This window comes from Simochromis diagramma, unplaced genomic scaffold (genome assembly GCF_900408965.1).
Source record: "Simochromis diagramma unplaced genomic scaffold, fSimDia1.1 OVJJ01000602.1, whole genome shotgun sequence".
NCBI lineage: Eukaryota > Metazoa > Chordata > Actinopteri > Cichliformes > Cichlidae > Simochromis > Simochromis diagramma.
This window is the reverse complement of record NW_024387040.1, coordinates 11,102,470-11,122,135: the sequence shown is the minus strand read 5'-3', so window position 1 is coordinate 11,122,135 and position 19,666 is coordinate 11,102,470. Positions and strand designations below refer to the sequence as shown.

General features: G+C 39.3%; 2 protein-coding genes and 1 long non-coding RNA gene across 5 annotated transcripts; 2 read left to right on the top strand and 1 right to left on the bottom strand.

Annotated features, from left to right (window-relative positions):
* The first annotated feature begins 23 nt into the window (after positions 1 to 23).
* On the top strand, positions 24 to 9,506 carry yme1l1a (YME1-like 1a). 2 transcript variants are annotated; one of them, XM_040043935.1, is made up of 18 exons: positions 24 to 272; positions 837 to 956; positions 2,667 to 2,835; positions 2,933 to 3,034; positions 3,652 to 3,761; positions 4,580 to 4,730; positions 4,853 to 4,936; positions 5,364 to 5,537; positions 5,663 to 5,815; positions 5,902 to 6,034; positions 6,123 to 6,185; positions 6,469 to 6,581; positions 6,760 to 6,915; positions 7,043 to 7,194; positions 7,282 to 7,408; positions 7,907 to 7,980; positions 8,479 to 8,565; positions 8,655 to 9,506. In XM_040043935.1, the coding sequence occupies exons 1-18, from the start codon at positions 237 to 239 to the stop codon at positions 8,823 to 8,825; spliced, it is 2,175 nt and encodes a 724-aa protein (XP_039899869.1). In that variant the 5' UTR covers positions 24 to 236; the 3' UTR covers positions 8,826 to 9,506. The 2 variants fall into 2 exon arrangements, with proteins under 2 accessions (XP_039899869.1, XP_039899868.1); XM_040043934.1 differs by having other exon boundaries at positions 4,853 to 4,960.
* LOC120741201 lies at positions 3,941 to 18,635 on the bottom strand. The gene is made up of 3 exons (XR_005697573.1): positions 18,625 to 18,635; positions 16,216 to 16,217; positions 3,941 to 4,456 (listed from the first exon to the last, which is right to left on the bottom strand). It is a non-coding gene; the product is annotated as an uncharacterized LOC120741201 (long non-coding RNA).
* pks1 (polyketide synthase 1) lies at positions 9,618 to 19,584 on the top strand. 2 transcript variants are annotated; one of them, XM_040043929.1, is made up of 5 exons: positions 9,618 to 10,690; positions 11,832 to 11,992; positions 12,090 to 12,293; positions 12,381 to 12,562; positions 12,653 to 19,584. In XM_040043929.1, exons 1-5 carry the CDS (start codon positions 10,500 to 10,502, stop codon positions 18,131 to 18,133), a joined length of 6,219 nt encoding a protein of 2,072 aa, XP_039899863.1. In that variant the 5' UTR covers positions 9,618 to 10,499; the 3' UTR covers positions 18,134 to 19,584. The 2 variants fall into 2 exon arrangements, with proteins under 2 accessions (XP_039899863.1, XP_039899865.1); XM_040043931.1 differs by having other exon boundaries at positions 12,381 to 12,731.
* The last annotated feature ends 82 nt before the right edge of the window (positions 19,585 to 19,666 follow it).

Genomic DNA, 19,666 nt, shown 5'->3' with positions numbered 1-19,666 from the left:
TCACCCGGTTGTAGTTCTTCGTTACGTCATTTTGTAGTCCGTTTGACCTCAGATGCCGGGGGATCCATTTGGCGTTGTTAGCTGAAAAAAAAGTTGTGTAACTGTTGAAAGTTGTGTAACAAGGAAAACCAAAAGGACGCCCCTTTCGGGAGGACGCATTCATTTGGGTTATATAGAGGGTCTGTCCTTACAAACCAGCCCTCCAAAGTCAGTTTTTGTAGCATCCATCGGCAAAAATGTTTTCGCTGTCTTCGTCATTTCAGCCACAGCAGGTAAGCCGACTAGATAGCGGCTTATTGACTTGGCTAGCTCATGTTTGTTCTTCTCGGAGTGAATTTAGTCTTTAGTTGTAAATTAGTGTTTATTTTAGGACTGTTATGGGAGTTATATCGACATGTAGCTCTGCTGCCTGTTGCTTATTTCACCCCCTTTTTTCCCTTTAGCTCACCTAGTGTTAGCAAGAACATTACTCTAGAATAAGCCCATGCTTACGTCACGCTGTCGCCCTGTGTCGGTGCGGAGACGAGCGTGATACGTGAGGTTTCGGTCGTGACTTTACCCAGAGATACGTGAAGGAAAATCTAGGTTAATTTAAGCAAAGTATTTGAAAAAATCATTCAAAGAGTAGAGGTTACGTAACGCGTCTGCCGTATGTGGGCCAAACCACTCTATGTGCAGAATAACACTGACATAACAGTCCTGACCACGCTGTCTCCGCCTGGAAGTCTCATTTAAAAACAAAAAACAAGTAGAATGGGAAACGTTAAATGTACATGCAGAAAATGTGAGGTGCTATGAGAGTGTTTTAAGCTACTGCTGTTCTTGTGTCTTCCCAGATGATAGTGCCTCTCAGCCAGCTCATCAATGTCCTCCACTCTCTGAAGAATTCAGCCACAGCTTCAATCCAGGCTCTTCACAAAGACTTCCATCCAGAGCACAGTGCATTTCTGAGAGAGGTGAGATCCATCTCCTGAGGATAGTAGCTGATGGTGACATAGTACATGTTCTGTTAAAGTGGACTATCTAAGGTAAACCACAGATCTGTTGATGGCGACTTTATGGAAGTATGTTTATGAGTAAACTTTATTGAATCTTCACTACTCTTAATGGCCACACACTATATTATACTGTACCATAGTAATGTGTCTAAGTAAAGGATATATCTCTTTGTTCGCTGTTTTAACGATCATTGCCTTGTCCTTATGGATCAGGTTGCTCCTCAGAAAATAGGTCATAGCTTATTTTGCAACAAGCGACTAAGGAAGACCACGGGTCTGACTGTCCATAGAGAAAATTTTAAAGGATTTCTCCACTCTTCTAATGAGGAAGTGAAAGAGGCTAGATCTTCTTATTTCAGTAATTTCATGAATCATAATAGGAGTGATCCTCTACATCAACATGCTCTGATAAAGTGTCAAAGTAGTCTGCTTGTAAATCGATGTTTGAAAAGGGCAGTGGACTTTCCATGAAAAGTCTCCCTGTTTCTATGAAGACAATAACACTAAAAGTCTTGGTTACCAAAATTGGAAAAAGAAAACCCTCATCATCCTCGTTAGAGATTTTACCTGTTTGGGACTCTTCTCTGGCTCTGCATTAGACAGGTTTTCCTCATATTTATCTGACTGGGCTTTCTCTGTTAGGTTGAATATATTCTCCTTTAACACTGTTTCTCTAACCTGTGAGCTGCAAGGCTTAATCCTGGGTCCATTATTGCCTTTCGTTCTACATTCTTCCTTTAGCTGGCATTATTAGATTTGTTTTTTTTCTGAAAACCTTCATCATTTTCATGCCAGTAAAATGCACATACAGCTGAATTTCAAGCCTTATCAGCTGGATAGATTGTCCAACCTAACTGAATGTTTATCCGGATAAGTTACTGGATCTGCAGTAATTACTTTGCTATGTATTCCAAAAACACATAGGCTGTGATTATAGTTCATTGTGTTGCTTATCTGCTAAGTCCAGTCTTCATAATCTTGGTGTTATATTTGATTCCTCTCTGGGCTTTGACTCACATGCAACATCTACTTTGACGTACCTGTTTTGTTTTTTCAATTTAAGGAGTATTTCTAAATTGTAAGGTATAGTTTTCTCAGATGAACTTGAGAAAATGTCATGAATCCAGCTGATACAAAATGCTGATATATCCTAGTAAGCAAGCTTGTGTTACTCCTGTTTTATACTCCTTACATTTGTTCCCAGTTTATTTTAGAATAAAGAGCACTAAATGGCCAAGTTACATTCTGTTTATCTAAACTTCTTCTTAAACACGCTCTTGCTCACAGTCTGAGATCCTAGGCTCAGAATTTGTTGGTTGTTCCTCAGGTGAGATTGAAGACTGGAGGCTATTGCATTTTTATTGTGACTATTTCTCATTTTTATTTATTTTTCTGTGTCATCTTTACTTATGTACTTACTTACTTTTAGGTGATCAGTTCCTCCATAGAGTAGGGCAGGGCAATATGGCCAAAAGTATTTATCACGATATGATAATATAATATGTGAACAAAGGCACTGCGCACCTGCGTTTTACCCATATTCTATCGCGATATTTCATTTTCTTATTATTGCCTAACATTATACCGGTATTACCGTGAACAGTATGATATGGCCCAGCCCTACCTTAGAGTTGTAGATGACCTACCTTTGCTGTCCTTCACTTATAGCCCAGTGTGAGTCTGAAGGATCTGGGTCTGTCCGAGCTCAGGGCGAGTCAGCTGGACGAGCTCGTCAGCAGGTTACTGCCTACACCGGGACCAGAAGAGCCTCCCGCTGTTCCTTCGATATGGAGAACGAGCCACGTTTCTGCAGACAGCTTCTTTCACAACAAGCACGGTGAGCAGCTCAGTCGAGCTTTATTTATTTAACCAGATGTTTTAATGTGAAACAGACCTTGAGATTTTTTTCTCTTTTTGTACGATTTCTCTCACAGGGTTCTCACACAGGAATTTGGGGCTTTTTGGCTCACGATTATTCCACAGACAATACCACAGCCCACTAAGACAAGCTTGCTCAGAACTACAGTTTTTGCCTGGTAAGAAGCTGACGTTATACAAACTTAGAGGCATTAAAGCCCCTTTCAGGCATGCACTCCTTTCCATTTATCTGAAGGCACCTGAGCTTTTTTGGCCTCATGCCTGAGTGAAAAGTCAAAACACAATCTTACAATTTATACAGGTCCAATATATATGTTCTGTATATGCTCTTTGTTAAGTTGTTTAGCTCTCAAAAAGCAGTCTTGGTTTAGGCCTTCAATAGCAGTAAGATGGAAAAAGCAATTTGGGGCTATCAATGGCTCCACTGGATGGCTTTCACTGTCCTTAACACTCAGTTTCACTTTACAACAAACAGGTTCTGTTTGTTATGAGTTGGACTTCACAGAAGGGCCTGAGCTAAAGCACAGCCACCAATGGGGCCCCTATATAAACAGCAATACCGTGCTGCACACAAAAACTATGCTGTTTTGCAACGACACTGGCAATGATTACATTTTCAAAAGTATAGTTACATGCGATTAGAGCACAGCTAGACTTACTTATGATAAACAGCTGTCATTTTAACAGACTGAAGAAGCCAGAAATGTTATATACCCCATGTCTGAAAAAGGTTAAAGATACTTGACATATAGTCACATGTTTTCTGTCTGTGTAGTATGGGTCCAAAGTCGCGGTTTCAAGACACTTCGATCAAGGACCAGACGGGCGGAGTCTGGTTATGACGGTCCTGTGGAATCTGAAGCCTACACTCCAGGCTTCATGAAGGTATGCCACCACACGACTGATGTATCTGTTGCACTGTTCTGAATACAGACTGTTGGTTAATCCAACATAAATTCAGTATTTACTGAATAAGCATTATTTCTCGGACACCGCACAGTTAGTTATGCAGTTAGAATGAACAACATACCGTAGTTTTCGGGTCATAAGCTGCTACTTTTTTCCCCACACTGTGAACACTGCGGCTTATACTGACGTGCAGCTAATGCATATTTTCTTTCATGCGGCCAAAAATATTTTGCCTGGTAACAGTAGACCAATAAAATTGATAAGTAGTATATATACGGTATTTATTTTTACCGGTTGTTAAGAGACGTTGTAATGTTGTTTGTGCACTGTTCTGTAAAAAAACCATAAGCAACGTAATTTGTGTGTTACCGATACGTACGTATACTTAAAGGTAGCCGTGTTACAGGCGCTGTTCGAGGAAAAAAAGCATTTGCAGTATGTATTTTTGTACCATAACGTTTATGTTTCCATGTTTATGTTACCTTATGGATTAAATTAAACGTTAAAAATCCTCACGTGTAATATTTCTGTGTAAATATCTCATATTACAAGTGAAACGCATACGGCTTAAAATCTGGTGCGGCCTGTACAAGTACAAAATTGATTTTCTTTCTAAAATTAGAGCATGCGGCTTTTAATCAGGTGCACTCTGTAGTCCGGGATTTACGGTACTTTGACCCTTTAGCTCTGTCTACAACTTGACCAAGTCGTTGCAGATTTTGAGTTGCTATTTGAAGCACACATTTAAAAGAGGGGGGAAAGCAGATTTACATGTCTACTTTTTTCCCTCTCAGGGATTGCTCTTGAAAGAAAAAGGAGTTGAGGCGCAGTCTTTGGACCAAGTGATACAACAAAAAAACCTTCCAGAAAACCAGCAGGAGGCTTTCAAGACGGGTTTCACTGAGGGGTTCATGAGGTCTCAAGCTTTGACTCAGAGAACACAAGGCATGTGGTCCCGACAAAGACACACTTACCTGTTTTTCATTATAACAGTTGGTGGCAGTGCTGAGCTGAGTACAAAGATGAAGATTGGCTGATTTGTTTTTTTTGTCTGTTATGTTTTACAGACTCACTGAGGAGAACCAGGTTGATCCTCTTGGTCCTCCTCCTCATTGGTATTTATGGCCTCTCAAGAACCCCGTTTCTCTCCGGTAAAGGCCCCTTTTCTGATGCTGGTTTGTTTCAGTCTTCATTCTTTCTTAAGCTTTCAAATTAAATCATAATCCTATATGCACACTGCCTGCTGATTTACACCTTCCAAGGGTGCAAAAGCATTAGAAAAGGAGTGTTTCACTTAATGTTCACCAAATTTTCAGCTTAAATATTCATATATATATATTTATGTATTTATTACAATAAATGTACTAGTGCGCATGTAGGGTTTGACAGATTATTTTGGTGCATGATACTGTGCTTTAACATGTAAATATCTATACAAACTATTTTTTTTATTTCATTACTGTGTTCGTGCTTTATGAATAACTGGTAGAAAATAAATGTGTGCTGCAGGAAGCAGCTGTTACTGTCAGACATTGCAAATATGTATTTATTGAACTGATTATTTTGGGGATCTCGTAGTGAGGTTCCGCACCACATCCGGTCTTGACTCTGCAGTCGACCCCATCCAGATGAAGAATGTGACATTTGAGCATGTCAAAGGAGTGGAGGAGGCAAAGAGCGAACTGCAAGATGTTGTTGAGTTTCTGAAAAACCCACAGAAATTTACCGTTTTGGGTGGAAAGCTGCCAAAAGGTATCGATGCTGCTAATTCTTTTCATCACTTTTTACTGATCATTAAGAAAATTCAGTGAATTGAATAGGGTGGGGATTTTTGTTTTTGTTTTTTTTCTTATGTGTTTCTGTTTGGGTCTCCTCAGGGATCCTGCTTGTTGGTCCCCCGGGCACAGGAAAGACTCTGTTGGCACGAGCCGTGGCCGGAGAGGCCGATGTTCCTTTTTACTACGCCTCCGGATCGGAGTTTGATGAGATGTTTGTGGGCGTTGGTGCGAGCCGAATCAGGAACCTTTTCAGTAAGTTTACTGGATGTGAGAAAGTTTAGTTACACTTAAAATTGTATTTTAAAAACAAATATAACCTCTATTTTTGTGTTTTGCAGAAGAGGCAAAAGCCAATGCTCCCTGTGTCATCTTCATTGATGAGCTGGACAGCGTTGGTGGAAAGAGAATAGAGTCCCCTATGCATCCTTACTCCAGACAAACCATCAACCAGCTGCTGGCTGAAATGGATGGGTCAGTGTTAGTTAAACTGAATAGTGTGATAAGTGGTGTAGATACCTTAAATTTACAGTTGCTAATGTTTCGTTTTGCTCTTTTACAGATTTAAACCAAATGAAGGAGTCATTGTTATTGGTGCTACAAACTTTGCTGAAGCGTTGGATAAGTATGTAAACATTTAGGATGAAATGCTTTTTATGTATGCCATAAACATGTTAAGTTTTTTGTAAAGTGACAGTAAAATTAAACCATTTTTTAGCATTTACTATCAGAGGTAGTTATTGTGCAGTTATGCAGCTTCTGATGAAACACATTCGTTTTACAGATATTAGTAAGACATTTTGAGTGTCGTTTTGCGATAGTTTTAAGTAGTATTTGTTCTCCTAAATAAAACTTAAACAGAATAAACTTCTGTGTACTAATTATTGCTGCTTTGCATCACTCTTTAGCGCTCTGGTTCGACCAGGAAGGTTTGACATGCAGGTGACGGTCCCTCGCCCTGATGTGAAAGGCCGCACAGAGATTCTCAACTGGTACCTGTCCAAGATCAAAGTAGACCCAGGTAGGTCTGGGTGTAAAGTATTCAACAATCTTAAGGATATCTCTAACTACCTTTTTTTTTTTCTCCTATTATCCTTCTCTGCTGGAGCTAAGCCTGAGAAGAAACCTGTGTTTGCCATTTTTCTAAATGACGCCATTGTCTTTGATCACCTTTACAAACACTGTTTGTTCTTTCCCAGCCGTTGATGCAGAGATTATTGCCCGAGGCACAGTGGGCTTCTCGGGGGCAGAGCTCGAGAACCTGGTCAACCAGGCAGCCCTAAAGGCAGCAGTGGATGGGAAAGAGATGGTCACAATGAAGGACCTGGAGTTCGCTAAGGACAAGATCCTCATGGGTAAATGAGTGATCACGGTGCAGCCCACAGCACTACATTTCACATTACACTGATCACCTGTACATTATTAAGTGAGGAGACAGGAACACCATCATGATTATTTCTTTGTTTCCATTTCACATTTCAGGCCCTGAGAGGCGGAGTGTTGTAATTGACAAGAAGAATAAGACCATTACCGCATACCACGAGTCCGGCCATGCCATTGTTGCCTATTACACCAAAGATGCAATGCCCATCAATAAGGCTACTATCATGCCTCGAGGACCAACTCTGGGCCATGTGAGCTTTTGTTACAGTTTTGCAGTATTGTACGTATTTCTGCTGGGATCTTTTTGGGTGTTTTTGATAAAGCGTGCCGTGTTTTAGGTGTCGATGCTTCCAGAGAATGACCGCTGGAGCGAGACACGAGCCCAGCTGCTGGCTCAGATGGACGTCAGCATGGGCGGCCGAGTAGCAGAGGAGCTCATCTTTGGGAACGATAACATCACCACAGGTACGAGACACAGAGGGACTGATTGGTAGGACATGATTCATAAATATAAAATGCTTGAGCTATGAATAGTATTTTATGATTATAACATTTAAAGGTTTATCAGGTTAACACCTGATTTTTGGTCAGAGGGCCCGGTGGCGACAGTGTCCTGCAGCCTCGCCTCTGTCAGTGCGCCCCAGGGCAGCTGTGGCTACAATGTAGCTTGCCATCACCAGTGTGTGAATGTGTGTGTGTGAACGGGTGGATGACTGAATGTAGTGTAAAGCACTTTGGGGTCCATGGGGATTAAGTAAAGCGCTATACAAATACAGGCCATTTACCATTTAACACCCTGGGATTTTTCTTTTTTCCAAGTATAAATACACTTATTTGTGTGCTTTTATCAACATAAGAAAATAAATTTGTGTGGTTTGAAGAAGTTTTTATAAATTACTAGTCTCTAGTCTCACGCTCTGATTGTTTGGAAGATGACAAAAAAAACGTTGTTAACCATTTCAGGTGCCTCCAGCGACTTTGATGGTGCAACCAAAATCGCAAAATTGATGGTGACCAGATTCGGCATGAGTGACAAGGTGAGAATTTAGACTTGTGTGGCAGATGATCCCTATGGGGTTTTTTTGTTTGTTTGTTTGTTTTGTTGTCTGTTTTTTGTTCCAATCAGCATTTAAGGACTTAGCAGTGCTGATCTGGGCTTTAACTGTACATACTGCTGCAGACGTACGTCTTTATTTACAGTAAGATACAAGTTATGAAGCCATACACAACAATTGTCCTCAGTCAATTTATGTCAGCCAAACTTTGTTATATTAAAAGCAAACACAGTAGCACATCTACAGCTACTGTATTGAATGAATTAATCTTGAAGTTAATACAAATCTGTAATAGAAGAAGAAGAAGAGGGGAGTGGACCTAAAAACTGCAGTCTCTAACATTACTGTGTCATTGGGTGTAATTACACACAGCTCAGTGAAAAGCCCTTTGTAACTCGCTTTACAGTAATCACTAGCTACAAGTGGTCGATGCATGAGAAGACCCATTGTTCATTCATCTTGGTTATGTGTTTGTTACAGCTCGGTGTCATGACCTATGGAGACATTTCAAAGCAAAGCCCCGAAACACAAGCAGCCATTGAGCAGGAAGTCAGAGCTTTACTAAAGGTGAGCAAAATATGTGTCATTTAAAAATAATAATTAGAATTTTTTTCTATTCTATTTCTCAAAATGTTTTTTCTCTCTCTTTTATTTAGGACTCATATGAACGTGCTAAGGATATCCTCAAGACTTACAGTAAGGAGCACAAGAAGCTGGCTGATGCCCTCCTAACATATGAAACTCTGGATGCCAAAGAGATCCAGATGGTGCTGGAGGGCAAATCACTGGACCACTACAGACCTCAGCAGCAGCAGCAGGCGTTGTAGACTCATACATATATATGCACAACTGTGCAATCAAGCACAGGCCTTTGGGAGGCCTTTTTTTGTTTGTATCCCTTTTATTTTCAATGTGAAGATGACACTGAAACAATCATCAACGCTTTGATACGTCTCATCATTTACTTTCCTTCAGTGATTTGTAAATCATCTCAGTTTAACTGTGTGAAAATAACTATTTGTTCTCCCCAAAAAGTCACAAAGATGGTTTCATTCAGGGCATTTTTTTTCTTTCTCAGCTCTCACAGGGAGAGAAAAACAAAACCTCAGCAGCGGTTTATGCACCAAGGTCATATTTCGTCTCATATGAATTTGTTTGCCGTCAGATTTTTCTCACATATTTGTACTAACCAGTGATCACAATGGGACCTTAAAGTACCTTAAGCTGGAAAGTACCTTTTGGCTATGATCAGGCACAGGTGCTACTGCTGTTCATTGTTGAACTCTTCAGGTTTGTTTTTTTTTTAATATGCTTGCATTTACCATATACATATCTATTTTCCTTTGTTCTTATTTATTGAAGTGCCCAAAGGTAAGACCAGCTGTAGCTGATAAATGAGAAGTTGTGTATATACTGTAAGCTTGTAAAAGAAATGCATTGGTGCTTCTGTTTGTGTCTTTAGATTAAAGCCTTCATAAAGCTCAAATAAAGATTCCTCTTACAAATCAGCCCTGATTCTTCTTTTGGAGTTTGTTTGTTTGTTTTGTGGTTCTTAAAACAAGTTGTAGCATTAACACATCATCACCTTATAAAACTGATAAAAAGGCCTTAGTTAATTATTAATATATACAACAAATAACATCTAATATATGTCTCTACATTGCTTAGAATTCAATATAATTCAGGTAGCAGAGTTTATTGAAGCCTTTTCCACTGTTGTCTGTCATAGCTGAAAACAGGAGTGGAAATTAACCTCAATCAAAATATTCGTAAGAGCTAGAATACTAAACCAATCAGCTGAAAGACTGTAAAGTACTCCAAAGAACTGATGGGAACTTCAGGTCAATATTAGTGATGGTTTATAGATTTTAAATAGTGCTTTAAACCATTAAGTATGTGTGATATCACAGTGAAATTGACAAATGTTTACAGCACCTTGTTGAATCTAGACTAAAGTGGCTGATGAGTGTATTTTCTAATGTTACACAGTGTCAAAGAACATCATGCTTTTGGAAATGCAGACAAAATGACAAATCAGATTATTTAATCTACTGAGTGGCACATTTCTAACATTGCATCTTCTGTTGGCCAGTTAACAGGAGCAAAGGCTTAATTATGGCTGCGGTTAAATTACCTTCAACCTGCCATTAGTGTCTTAAGTTCCAGGTGACTCTGGGGGAGAGGCTAAGAGACCAAGACACTGTCCGATTGTTTCATCTATTTAAAAAGGCTGGTGCAACACTACTTGTTCTGACCAAAAGCAGCAACCAGTGCGAAACATTTACTATGAAGAAACTTGAAATTTCATTTTGTGTTTTCAAAAAAGCTCTCGGAGCAATCTTATGATTGCCCCAAAGGAACAATGGAGGACGCTGATGATGACATAGCTGTTATTGGGATTGGATGCAATTTTCCCGGAGGTACGACTTCATTTTGACACCATTTAAAGCAATACTGAATATCTGCATTTTTTTTTCTCCAAAGGTCGAAATTCTAAGATAATGTATACTCAGGTTGTTGTGATACTTTATATTTTAGGTGAGGGGGTGGACAGTTTCTGGAGGGTTCTGTTGGAGGGAAAGAGCTGTGTGGTGGATATTCCAGCTGAAAGGTTTGACACCACTCTTTGGTATGATGCAGAAGGTAACAAACCTGGGAAGATACAGACAACCAAAGCAGCTCTAATAGAAGGGTGAGTTTAAAAATGTTTTAACCACTCTTAAATAAATGGCAAGCTCATTGTTAATTTGTTATTAAGTTGTTAACGAAAAAAAAAGTAATTGAAAATGAAATGTTTACTAATTATTAGTATTCTTATTGATGTTGTTGCTTTTAGTGCTTCGGCAGTCAGTAATTTCATTGTAATAGAATTATTAGACTATTTATTCACAATTAATTGGTTAATTACTAATCATTTGTAAGCTTTGATGAAGTTGTGTATAAATACTGAATCACATATGTAACATTTATGAGTTTACGTTGTAAACTAATGGCTAGTTGGCTTGAAATTTAAAATGTTGTTATGTGTTATGTTTATATTCATATTTACAATGTTCATAATATAATAATTCATAACAAGCATTATAAAGATTATATTATTTTATTCATATATTTTATATATTTTTTATTGTGCTTTTATCTTATATTATTATATTATGTTTAGATGAGATCATAAAGCTGCAGCTTATAGTTATGATACATCGTTAAATTGTTAAATGTACCAAATTTATTGATTACAATTTGTAAACCTTAAAGGACAATTATGAAGTTTAACCTGGTGGGTGTAAAACTTTGTATTTTCTGGATGGGAAACAACTCATGGTTGTCCTTTGAGTTTGTATGACCTGAGTGCCTCCTTGCCTGCTGGTTAACAATTAACACACTTAAAAGCTGCTGTGTGGTGCACAGCCCTCAGAGTAAAGGACAGAAATAGGCTTAATCTAAGCCTTTCAGGACAAAAAAAAGTGGATACAGTTGAAATTAGTAATGGCCTGTTTTTGACTTGTTTTGTTTTTGGTTTAACACAATGACAAAAATGTTTGGTAAAGGTCAACAAAAACATAATACAGTAACATTAATAAAATTTGTATGCAACAACAGCTTTGCATCAGAATTTAAATGGAGGTGTCTGTTGTTAGCTATGACACAATACAGGATTTGTAAAGTATTGTGTATAACACAAACTACTAACAAAGTGACATAAATTACAAATGACAAGTGATGAGTAAACTGTATTATTTCTTTGTTACCTACAATATATAAAAGTTTAATTAAGTTATTTTTTTTCTTTGAGATTTTTGAATTATGATGGATCTACTTATTTTATATTCTAGGTTTAATGAGTTTGATTACAAGTTTTTTGGTATTACTGAATCGGAGGCTGACTTCATGGACCCTCAGCAGAAACTTCTGCTGCAGTGTACCTACAGGGCATTAGAAGATGCAGGAATAGCTATGGAAAGCATCAGTGGAACCAGAACTGGTGTCTACATAGGTACTCTTGCTACCATCTATGATACATTAAAAATCCTAAGCAATTTTAAAAATCCAGCAATTTTAAGTCTGTTTTGATTGTGACTGTGCTGCTGCAGGTCTTATGAACAGGGATTATGAGATGCTCAGAAATAATAGTCCTGGCACAATAACCCACTACAATGGCACTGGGACGGCCATGAGTCTTGCAGCCAACAGGATTTCCTTCACCTTCAATCTGACTGGCCCTTCTTTTGCCATCGACAGCGCCTGCTCATCATCTTTGGTGGCTCTTCATGTAGCCAGCCAGGCTATAAAGCATGGTAAAATACTTATGCTTGGCTGCCAAAAAAATAAACTATTGGATGATGTATAAAAATTAATTATTTAACGACCTTTCTTTCAACCAGGAGACTGTGAAATGGCACTATGTGGAGGAGTTAGCTGTATAATTGAGCCGAAGGTATTTGTTGCCCTCAAACAGGCAAGCATGATCTCACCTGAAGGAACAAGCAAACCTTTTTCCGCCCATGCAGATGGCTATGGCAGGGGAGAGGGCTGTGGTGTAGTACTTCTCAAGCCTTTGAAACATGTAGGTTGATGATTTGATCTTTAGTGTCAAGTAGTTTTATATAATTGAGATACTATCCAGTCTTCTAATGATGTGACTTTCTTTGTCAAGGCTTTAAGAGACTGCAACAAAATATGGGGTGTTATCAGCAAGACAGCAGTCAATCAAGATGGGCACTCCGTCACTCCAATCACCAAACCCTCCATGGTTCAGCAAGAGGAGCTGCTGAGAAGAATCTACTCTAACTCCGACATCATGAACGTTCAATATATAGAGGCACATGGGACAGGAACCCTTGTTGGAGACCCAATAGAAGCGGGAAGCATCTCGAATGTCATTGCTAAACCCACTCGTTCTGAGACACTTCTGATTGGGTCTCTAAAGGGCAACATTGGACACACAGAATCTGCAGCTGGAGTTGCTGGACTCATTAAGGTACTGCTAATGATGACGCACAGCACTATTGTTCCCTCAGTTTTCTACTCTGAAGATAGTTCAAGTATAGATGTAAAAGCCTTGAATCTGAGTATTCCAACTAAATCTGTTAGGTGGGAGACAAATGGGCCAATGGGAAGGGTGGCTGGGATCAACAGCTTTGGGTTTGGAGGTACAAATGCACATGTAATTGTAAGACAGTATACAAATGCTACAGTTCCCTCTCCAACACCGAAAGACTGTACAAAAGTCTTTGTCATATCTGCAGCGTCTGAGAAATCATTAAGCCTGTCCATCACTGACACCCATGAAAGACTTTGCAGGAACCAGTCAGTTGATTTGCAGACACTCTCATACACCTCAGCGTGCAGAAGAAGTCATTACAAACACAAATATAGGAAGGCCTTCCTAATATCTTCTCTCTCAGATTTAGAACACCAGTTAATGTCTGCACTGAAGGCTAAGGTTCAGGCAGTAAGGTCTAACATCCAGGTAGTCTTTGTGTTCTGTGGAAATGGGATTGCCTACAAGGGGATGTGCAGGCAGCTAATGAGTAAGCTTCCTGTTTTCAGTGATAAGGTGAGAGAAATTGAGACTCTCTTCCAGAGTTATGGATCTTTCAGCATGAGTAGATGGCTTTCTAGTGAGCATGATAACAATGATTTCAATGAGCCAAATGTTGTGCAACCTCTTCTATTTGCGATTCAGGTCAGCATTGCTACTCTTTTGAAACACTGGGGTATTAAACCTGATGCCGTGCTTGGCCACTCAGTTGGAGAGGTTACTGCTGCTCACTGCTCAGGTCTCTTGTCTCTGGACAATGCTGTCAAGGTGTTGTACCACCGTAGTACTCTCCAGGGCAAAGTCAAAGGAGGGAAAATGCTCGTGGTTGGCAATGTGGCTGTAGATAAGGTATTAAAAATTCTTCCGAACTTTACTGGGAAAATTAGTGTAGCTGCTTTTAACAGCCCTCAGTCCTGCACTCTGTCAGGAGATGCTGATGCCATAGACACCCTCCATGAGAGGCTGAAGAGCATCTTTAAAGATGAAACTCTCTTCCTTCATGTCTTAGATGTTCCAGCAGCCTACCATAGCCATATGATGGATCCAGTATTAGAGGACATTAAGAGAAGAATAGATGTTTTAGATACCAACAACATGGAGTGCAAACTGTTTTCAACAGTGACTGGAGACAAATGTTCAGATGGTGATTTCAGCTCAGGCACATACTGGGCCAAGAACATCCGAGAGCCTGTTTTATTCGAACAAACGCTCCGTGCTGCCATCAAAGACAAGTCGACGAGGGGAAATGTGGTCTTTGTGGAGATTGGACCTCGTAGGGCTCTCCACAGGAACATATGTGAGACCCTGGGCAATGATACTGTAGTTCTTTCCACCGTAAACCCTGATAAGGATTATGGCACAATCCTCTCAACAGTGGCAAAGCTATTTGAACTTGGCATGAACGTGGACTGGCATAAGCTATACAGGGGTTTGGAGACATTGCCCACAGCTCTTCCAGTCTATCAGTTTGACAACACAAAGAAAGACCTGAATTTTGAATCCGTGCGGAAAGGTGATGAGCATTCTTCCTTTACTCCCCATACACTCATATCCCAGATAAAGAGGGATAACAAAGAGTTCATGAGCAACCTCTCTTCAGAGACCGTGCCATACCTTTGGGAGCATAAAAACAACAGCATTTCCATTGTGCCGGGTTCATTTTATGTCGAACTAGCTTTTGCCTCTGTGATGGCAAGTTTTAAGCCACGTAAAACTATTACCCAGCTCCATCTCAGTGTTAGATTTGAAAGTGTGTTAACACTCAACTCACACTCTCAACAACTGAAAGTGAGAGTAGAACATGGAGAGAAGGAGGGCTCATTTGCAATACAGTCCTCTAATGCAACGCATGCCTCTGGAAGATACACATATCAAGATATCAAGCCATTGTTAGAGGAATCAAACATTTGTCCTCGAATGATCTTCCAACGGTGCAAGTTGGTTTGGACGAGAAATGAGATCTATTCAATTCTTTCTCAAGCAGGATTTGAGTATGGCCCTCTTTTCAAACAGCTTGATAATGTGCATTTTGGGGATGAATTCAAGGAAGCTGTGATGGAAATTCAAGTCCCTGGTGATCTTCTGAAACATCTTCATGACTATTTTATTCATCCTGTGCTGCTTGACTATTTTCTGCAAATGACTGCTATGTTAGCAATGGGACAGCTAACAGTCAAGCAGGGATTCCCTTCAGGTATTACAGATATAGTCATATCAGCACCACTGCAGGAAGAAATGATTATGTACTTGCGAGCAACTCAAGAAACTCCTGACTTTACTGATGTGTGTGGTTGCTTTTCCACAAGAGAGGGCAACGTATTAGTGGAACTTAAGGGGGTCAGGATTTCATTCTTGGGCTGCAGCTCAAATGTTTCCCAGTCACTGTTCTTCCAAAATGAAGTGGTTGCTGTTGAAGAAGAATTGCAAAATGGCAAAATAAGAGCAATTGTTTTTGAAGATAACCTCTGTATTGCTAAAGGACTCGGGCCATATTTGCACCCAGAATCAATCACTGTGCAGAGCAAAGAGCACTTGAAGGCATACCAAGTTCGAAATTTAGTGCTCCAGTGTCTCACCAGCAGAGTGGATGTGGAAAATATTCTCTTCCTTTGGGGTGTTGATAACCTCACTCATCTTTCATCTGAAAAGATGCTGGACTGCTTGATGACTTGTTGTGAGATTTTTCGCCATATTGTTCTGGCTGTGAAAGAGAGCAAACGCTCATGCTCTGTCCATGTCATTACTTACAGATCATCAGAAATGTGTGTGGACCATGTCAGCCCTGGTTTTGCACTTTCTGGTATGATAAGGGCTTGTGCAGCAGAGTTGGCAGATCTTTCTTTTCAGCTGATTGACCTTGCTTCTGTGACCAGTGAAAACATACAAACACTTGCTCAGGTAATAAACACCTGCAGACACCAAGAGGTTTGGATCAGTAAAGGGAAGGCAGCAGTAACAAAAATGGCACGGACCAGATTGACAGATAAAGCTTTGTTTGATGGTGAAACACATTCAGTGAATCCAAGAGACTTTGTTCTACACAGTACTGATCCATACAGTATAGCCCATTTGTCTGCCACCCACTGTGACACTAATGGAAAAGCTCTCCAAGAGAAGACAGCTGAAATTCAGCTAATCAGTGTTTGCCTGCATTCATCAGATTACTTCCCTGTGACCACTTCTCAACTGATCTTTGGTAAGGCAATGTACTGGAACAAGCATACATCACTGAATCACAGACTTCTGGCTCTAGATTTCAGTGGCATTGTCACAGCTGTGGGGAAAAATGTCAATAATCTGAGAGTTGGAGACCATATTGCGTCATGTTATCCAGTTCATGCCACCTCAAAAATTGTAATTCCTGAAGCAGTGTGCTACAACATTAAGACATTTCCATTTCTAAAAGAGACTCCATGTGTGTCTTATTTCATACTGGCATGGGAGGTCTTGCAGAGCATACTGTTTGAAGATAAAAAGCAGCACAGAAAGTTGACTATTGTTTCCCCGAACTCAGGCTCTGCTCTGACGAAGGTTCTGGCTCTCACAGCAACCAGGTCAGGCTGGAGTGTTTCCTCTCAGTCACATTTCACTGGAGAACCTCCATGTTTTGATGAGAGTCACGCATTCGTTCTTTTGCCACCATTTGATGCCGCTTGGCAGGAGATGTATGACAATGGGGCTCTTGAAAAACACATGATTTTCGTGTTTAGCAGTCATATGCCACCCTCAGTCTCAGACAGATTGTTTACTCCGAAGAGCGAACACATTCATGTGCATAAACTCGATGTGGATTTTGTTCTCCAGAAAGCTTATCTACAAGCACGAAGCAGGAATATCTGCAACTGGTTAAAATCATTAGGCTTTGATACAGGATCTCTACCTCTAAGAAGGGAGTTGTATCTGTATTCAGACTCAAAAGTGTCCTGGTCCGGTACAAAACCTGAGTCCTATTTCACAACAGAGACAGTGCAGCAAATAGTTTTAGGCCATGAAGAATCGTGTAGCCTGGCATCTGAAATCCCTATGTTTGCAATGCCTAGACAACTCTTTAAACAAAGTTGTACTTATATCGTAACCGGTGGGCTGTCTGGTTTGGGTCTTGAGACAGTTAAGTTTTTGGCCCACAATGGTGGAGCTTGTATTGCAACTCTGTCAAGAAGAAGACCTTCAGATAAAACACAGTTTGAAATGGATCTCCTCCAGAAAAGATATAGGGTTGCTATCATAAACATCCAGTGTGATGTTTCTGTGATGATGCAGGTAGTTGATGCAATTTCAAAAATTGGTGAAACATTCCCTTGTTGCCCTATCAAAGGAGTGTTTCACAGTGCTGCAGTGTTGCACGATGCATTGATTGAATCTCTTGATGAGTCTCTCTTCAGAAAGGTGCTGCAGCCCAAAGTTTGTGGTGCTCTAAATCTTCATTATGCAACACTGCACAACAAACTGGACTTCTTTGTGTGCTATTCTTCCATCTCATCAGTCATTGGCAATGCCTCACAATGTAACTATGGCGCAGCCAATTCTTTCCTCGACCTGTTCTGCCATTATCGACGAAATCTCGGCCTATCTGCACAGTCCATCAACTGGGGTCCTTTGAACCTTGGTCTCCTGCTGAACAAAGATCATTTACAAAAGTTTCTAGAGGCAAAGGGGATGATGATAATGGATGTTTGTGAGGTTCACGAGACACTTAAAAAGAGTCTTTTGATGAACAGACCCCAACAGGTAATATGCAAATTCAGCTTTAAAAATCTCAGTATCCATGTCCTTTCGCAAAATGGGTCTCTCAGAAAGCGATTGTTACCTTTGGTAGAAATGGAGCTCAAAGATGAAGTACATAACAAACCCAAAACCCAAAGTTCTTCCACATATGAACATGTGAGGAATATTGTGAGTGAAATAATCAATGTAAGTGCAGAGGAACTGGATCATGACTCCAATCTGTGTGCTTTGGGGATTGACTCGATGTTAGCAATGACTCTGCAGAACAAGATTTTCCAGGAGGCAGGCGTAAATATACCTTTGGTTGTAATACTGGACCCAAACAGTACACTTACCAGTTTGGTAACTAATGTGTTAAAGAGTGAATAATTAATTGCTATTCTATTACTACTGATGCCATTTTAACTAAACAGTTACATTTGTCTAACTTGTTAAATAAACCCCAGGCAGTGTTTTCAAAGATAATTGGAGCTAATTAGCTAAAATAATTATTTACCCAGCTTCTAAACAAACCCTAAATTCCATTTCATTTTACTTTTCTACATTTATTGTATTGATTGTATGTATAGATTTTAAATGATGCTAAAGTCCATTAATTTGGGTTCCAGGGGAGTAAATGTCGTACATACATTGCTAACATCCTGCTAATGCACGCTATTTTGTTATCTAATGGTTTAGTACAGTACATCCTGTCCCCATGGCACATGTGTCTGAATAAATGCTGCAACAGACTTTACAACACATCTTACAGTACATTTGCGTATAAAGCCTTGCTCACATATACATAGGTATTTTGGTAAATATAGGCTTTTCTTTATGTTTTGGCCTTTTGTCCACATGTAAATGCCATTTTAGGTCACTGAAAACTGAGCTTTCAAAACCCTCCTTTCAGAAACTCTGCTTAAGTGTGGACAAGGAAAAATTAAGATTTTGTCTTCTTGCGTTTTTATGCCCCATTTTTGGACGTCACACTTTGTGCTGTGTTATTCTTTGCAAGCTTCCGGTTTGCTGATTAACTTTGGCATAGTACTGGCAGTATATGACACATTTTTTTGTTTTATGTGGACGGACATGTTTAAACATAAAAGTGGAAAAATCCCCATTTTAAAAATACTTTTGAACATGTAGACGTAGTTAAGAAGCAGCTAGTTGTGTTTATTATAAGTGAGCACTCTTAGATAGCTTCTGCTAAAAACTCTTCTGCTGCTTGTTTGCTTGAAACCAAAATATAATAAAAAATAATGACAAAACAAAACATAATAATTCTTTATCCCATGAGTATTACAGTCACCTTATAAGCGCTCTGTACAAGACTTGTTATGAGAACCTCGACTATTTGTTGTGATTACAAATTTCTTTAATTTGTTTCAGATCATAATTTAATTACTTTTTAATTACTTATTTTATTTTACTTTTTTAATTTGTATTTTCAAGAAATTAATAATCCTCCTTTGAAAACATTGCTTCATTATTTGGTGTTGTGTATTAAAAGCTTGACGAAGTTTGTGTCTAGTACTCTAAAACTGTTATGCCCTTTGTCATAGCTCCATTGTAATAATATTTTAAGTCTGCATAGCATTGATTATGAAGCAGTGAGTTACACATATTATCCCTATGATCTATGATGTATGTACATAAATAAATTAAAGAACAAAATAAGCTTAAATCTCTTTTAATTCAGCTTTGAAACGTAGGGTATTTGTGTCTAAGTGTACAAAATAGATGACTTTTGCCATTGAAAGCTTTGCATATTGAAATGACTATGCCAGTTAGAAATGGTTCATGTATTATGTACCTTTTTTAAAAAATAAATAAAAAAAAGAAGAAGAAAACAATGTTATCAAGTTTGATTTTTCTGTGTCAAAAAAGAAAGAATTATAATAAAGACATGATACATCATGA

Bases quoted from the DNA above. Each gene is read 5' to 3' on its own strand.
- yme1l1a (XM_040043934.1), top strand. From the start codon at position 237: ATGTTTTCGCTGTCTTCGTCATTTCAGCCACAGCAG. The intron at 3,762-4,579 runs GTATGCCACCAC...TTTCCCTCTCAG, and splicing joins ACACTCCAGGCTTCATGAAG to GGATTGCTCTTGAAAGAAAA. The intron at 7,195-7,281 runs GTGAGCTTTTGT...GCCGTGTTTTAG, and splicing joins GAGGACCAACTCTGGGCCAT to GTGTCGATGCTTCCAGAGAA.
- pks1 (XM_040043929.1), top strand. From the start codon at position 10,500: ATGTATACTCAGGTTGTTGTGATACTTTATATTTTAGGTGAGGGGGTG. The intron at 10,691-11,831 runs GTGAGTTTAAAA...TTTATATTCTAG, and splicing joins AAAGCAGCTCTAATAGAAGG to GTTTAATGAGTTTGATTACA. The intron at 12,563-12,652 runs GTAGGTTGATGA...TTCTTTGTCAAG, and splicing joins TTCTCAAGCCTTTGAAACAT to GCTTTAAGAGACTGCAACAA.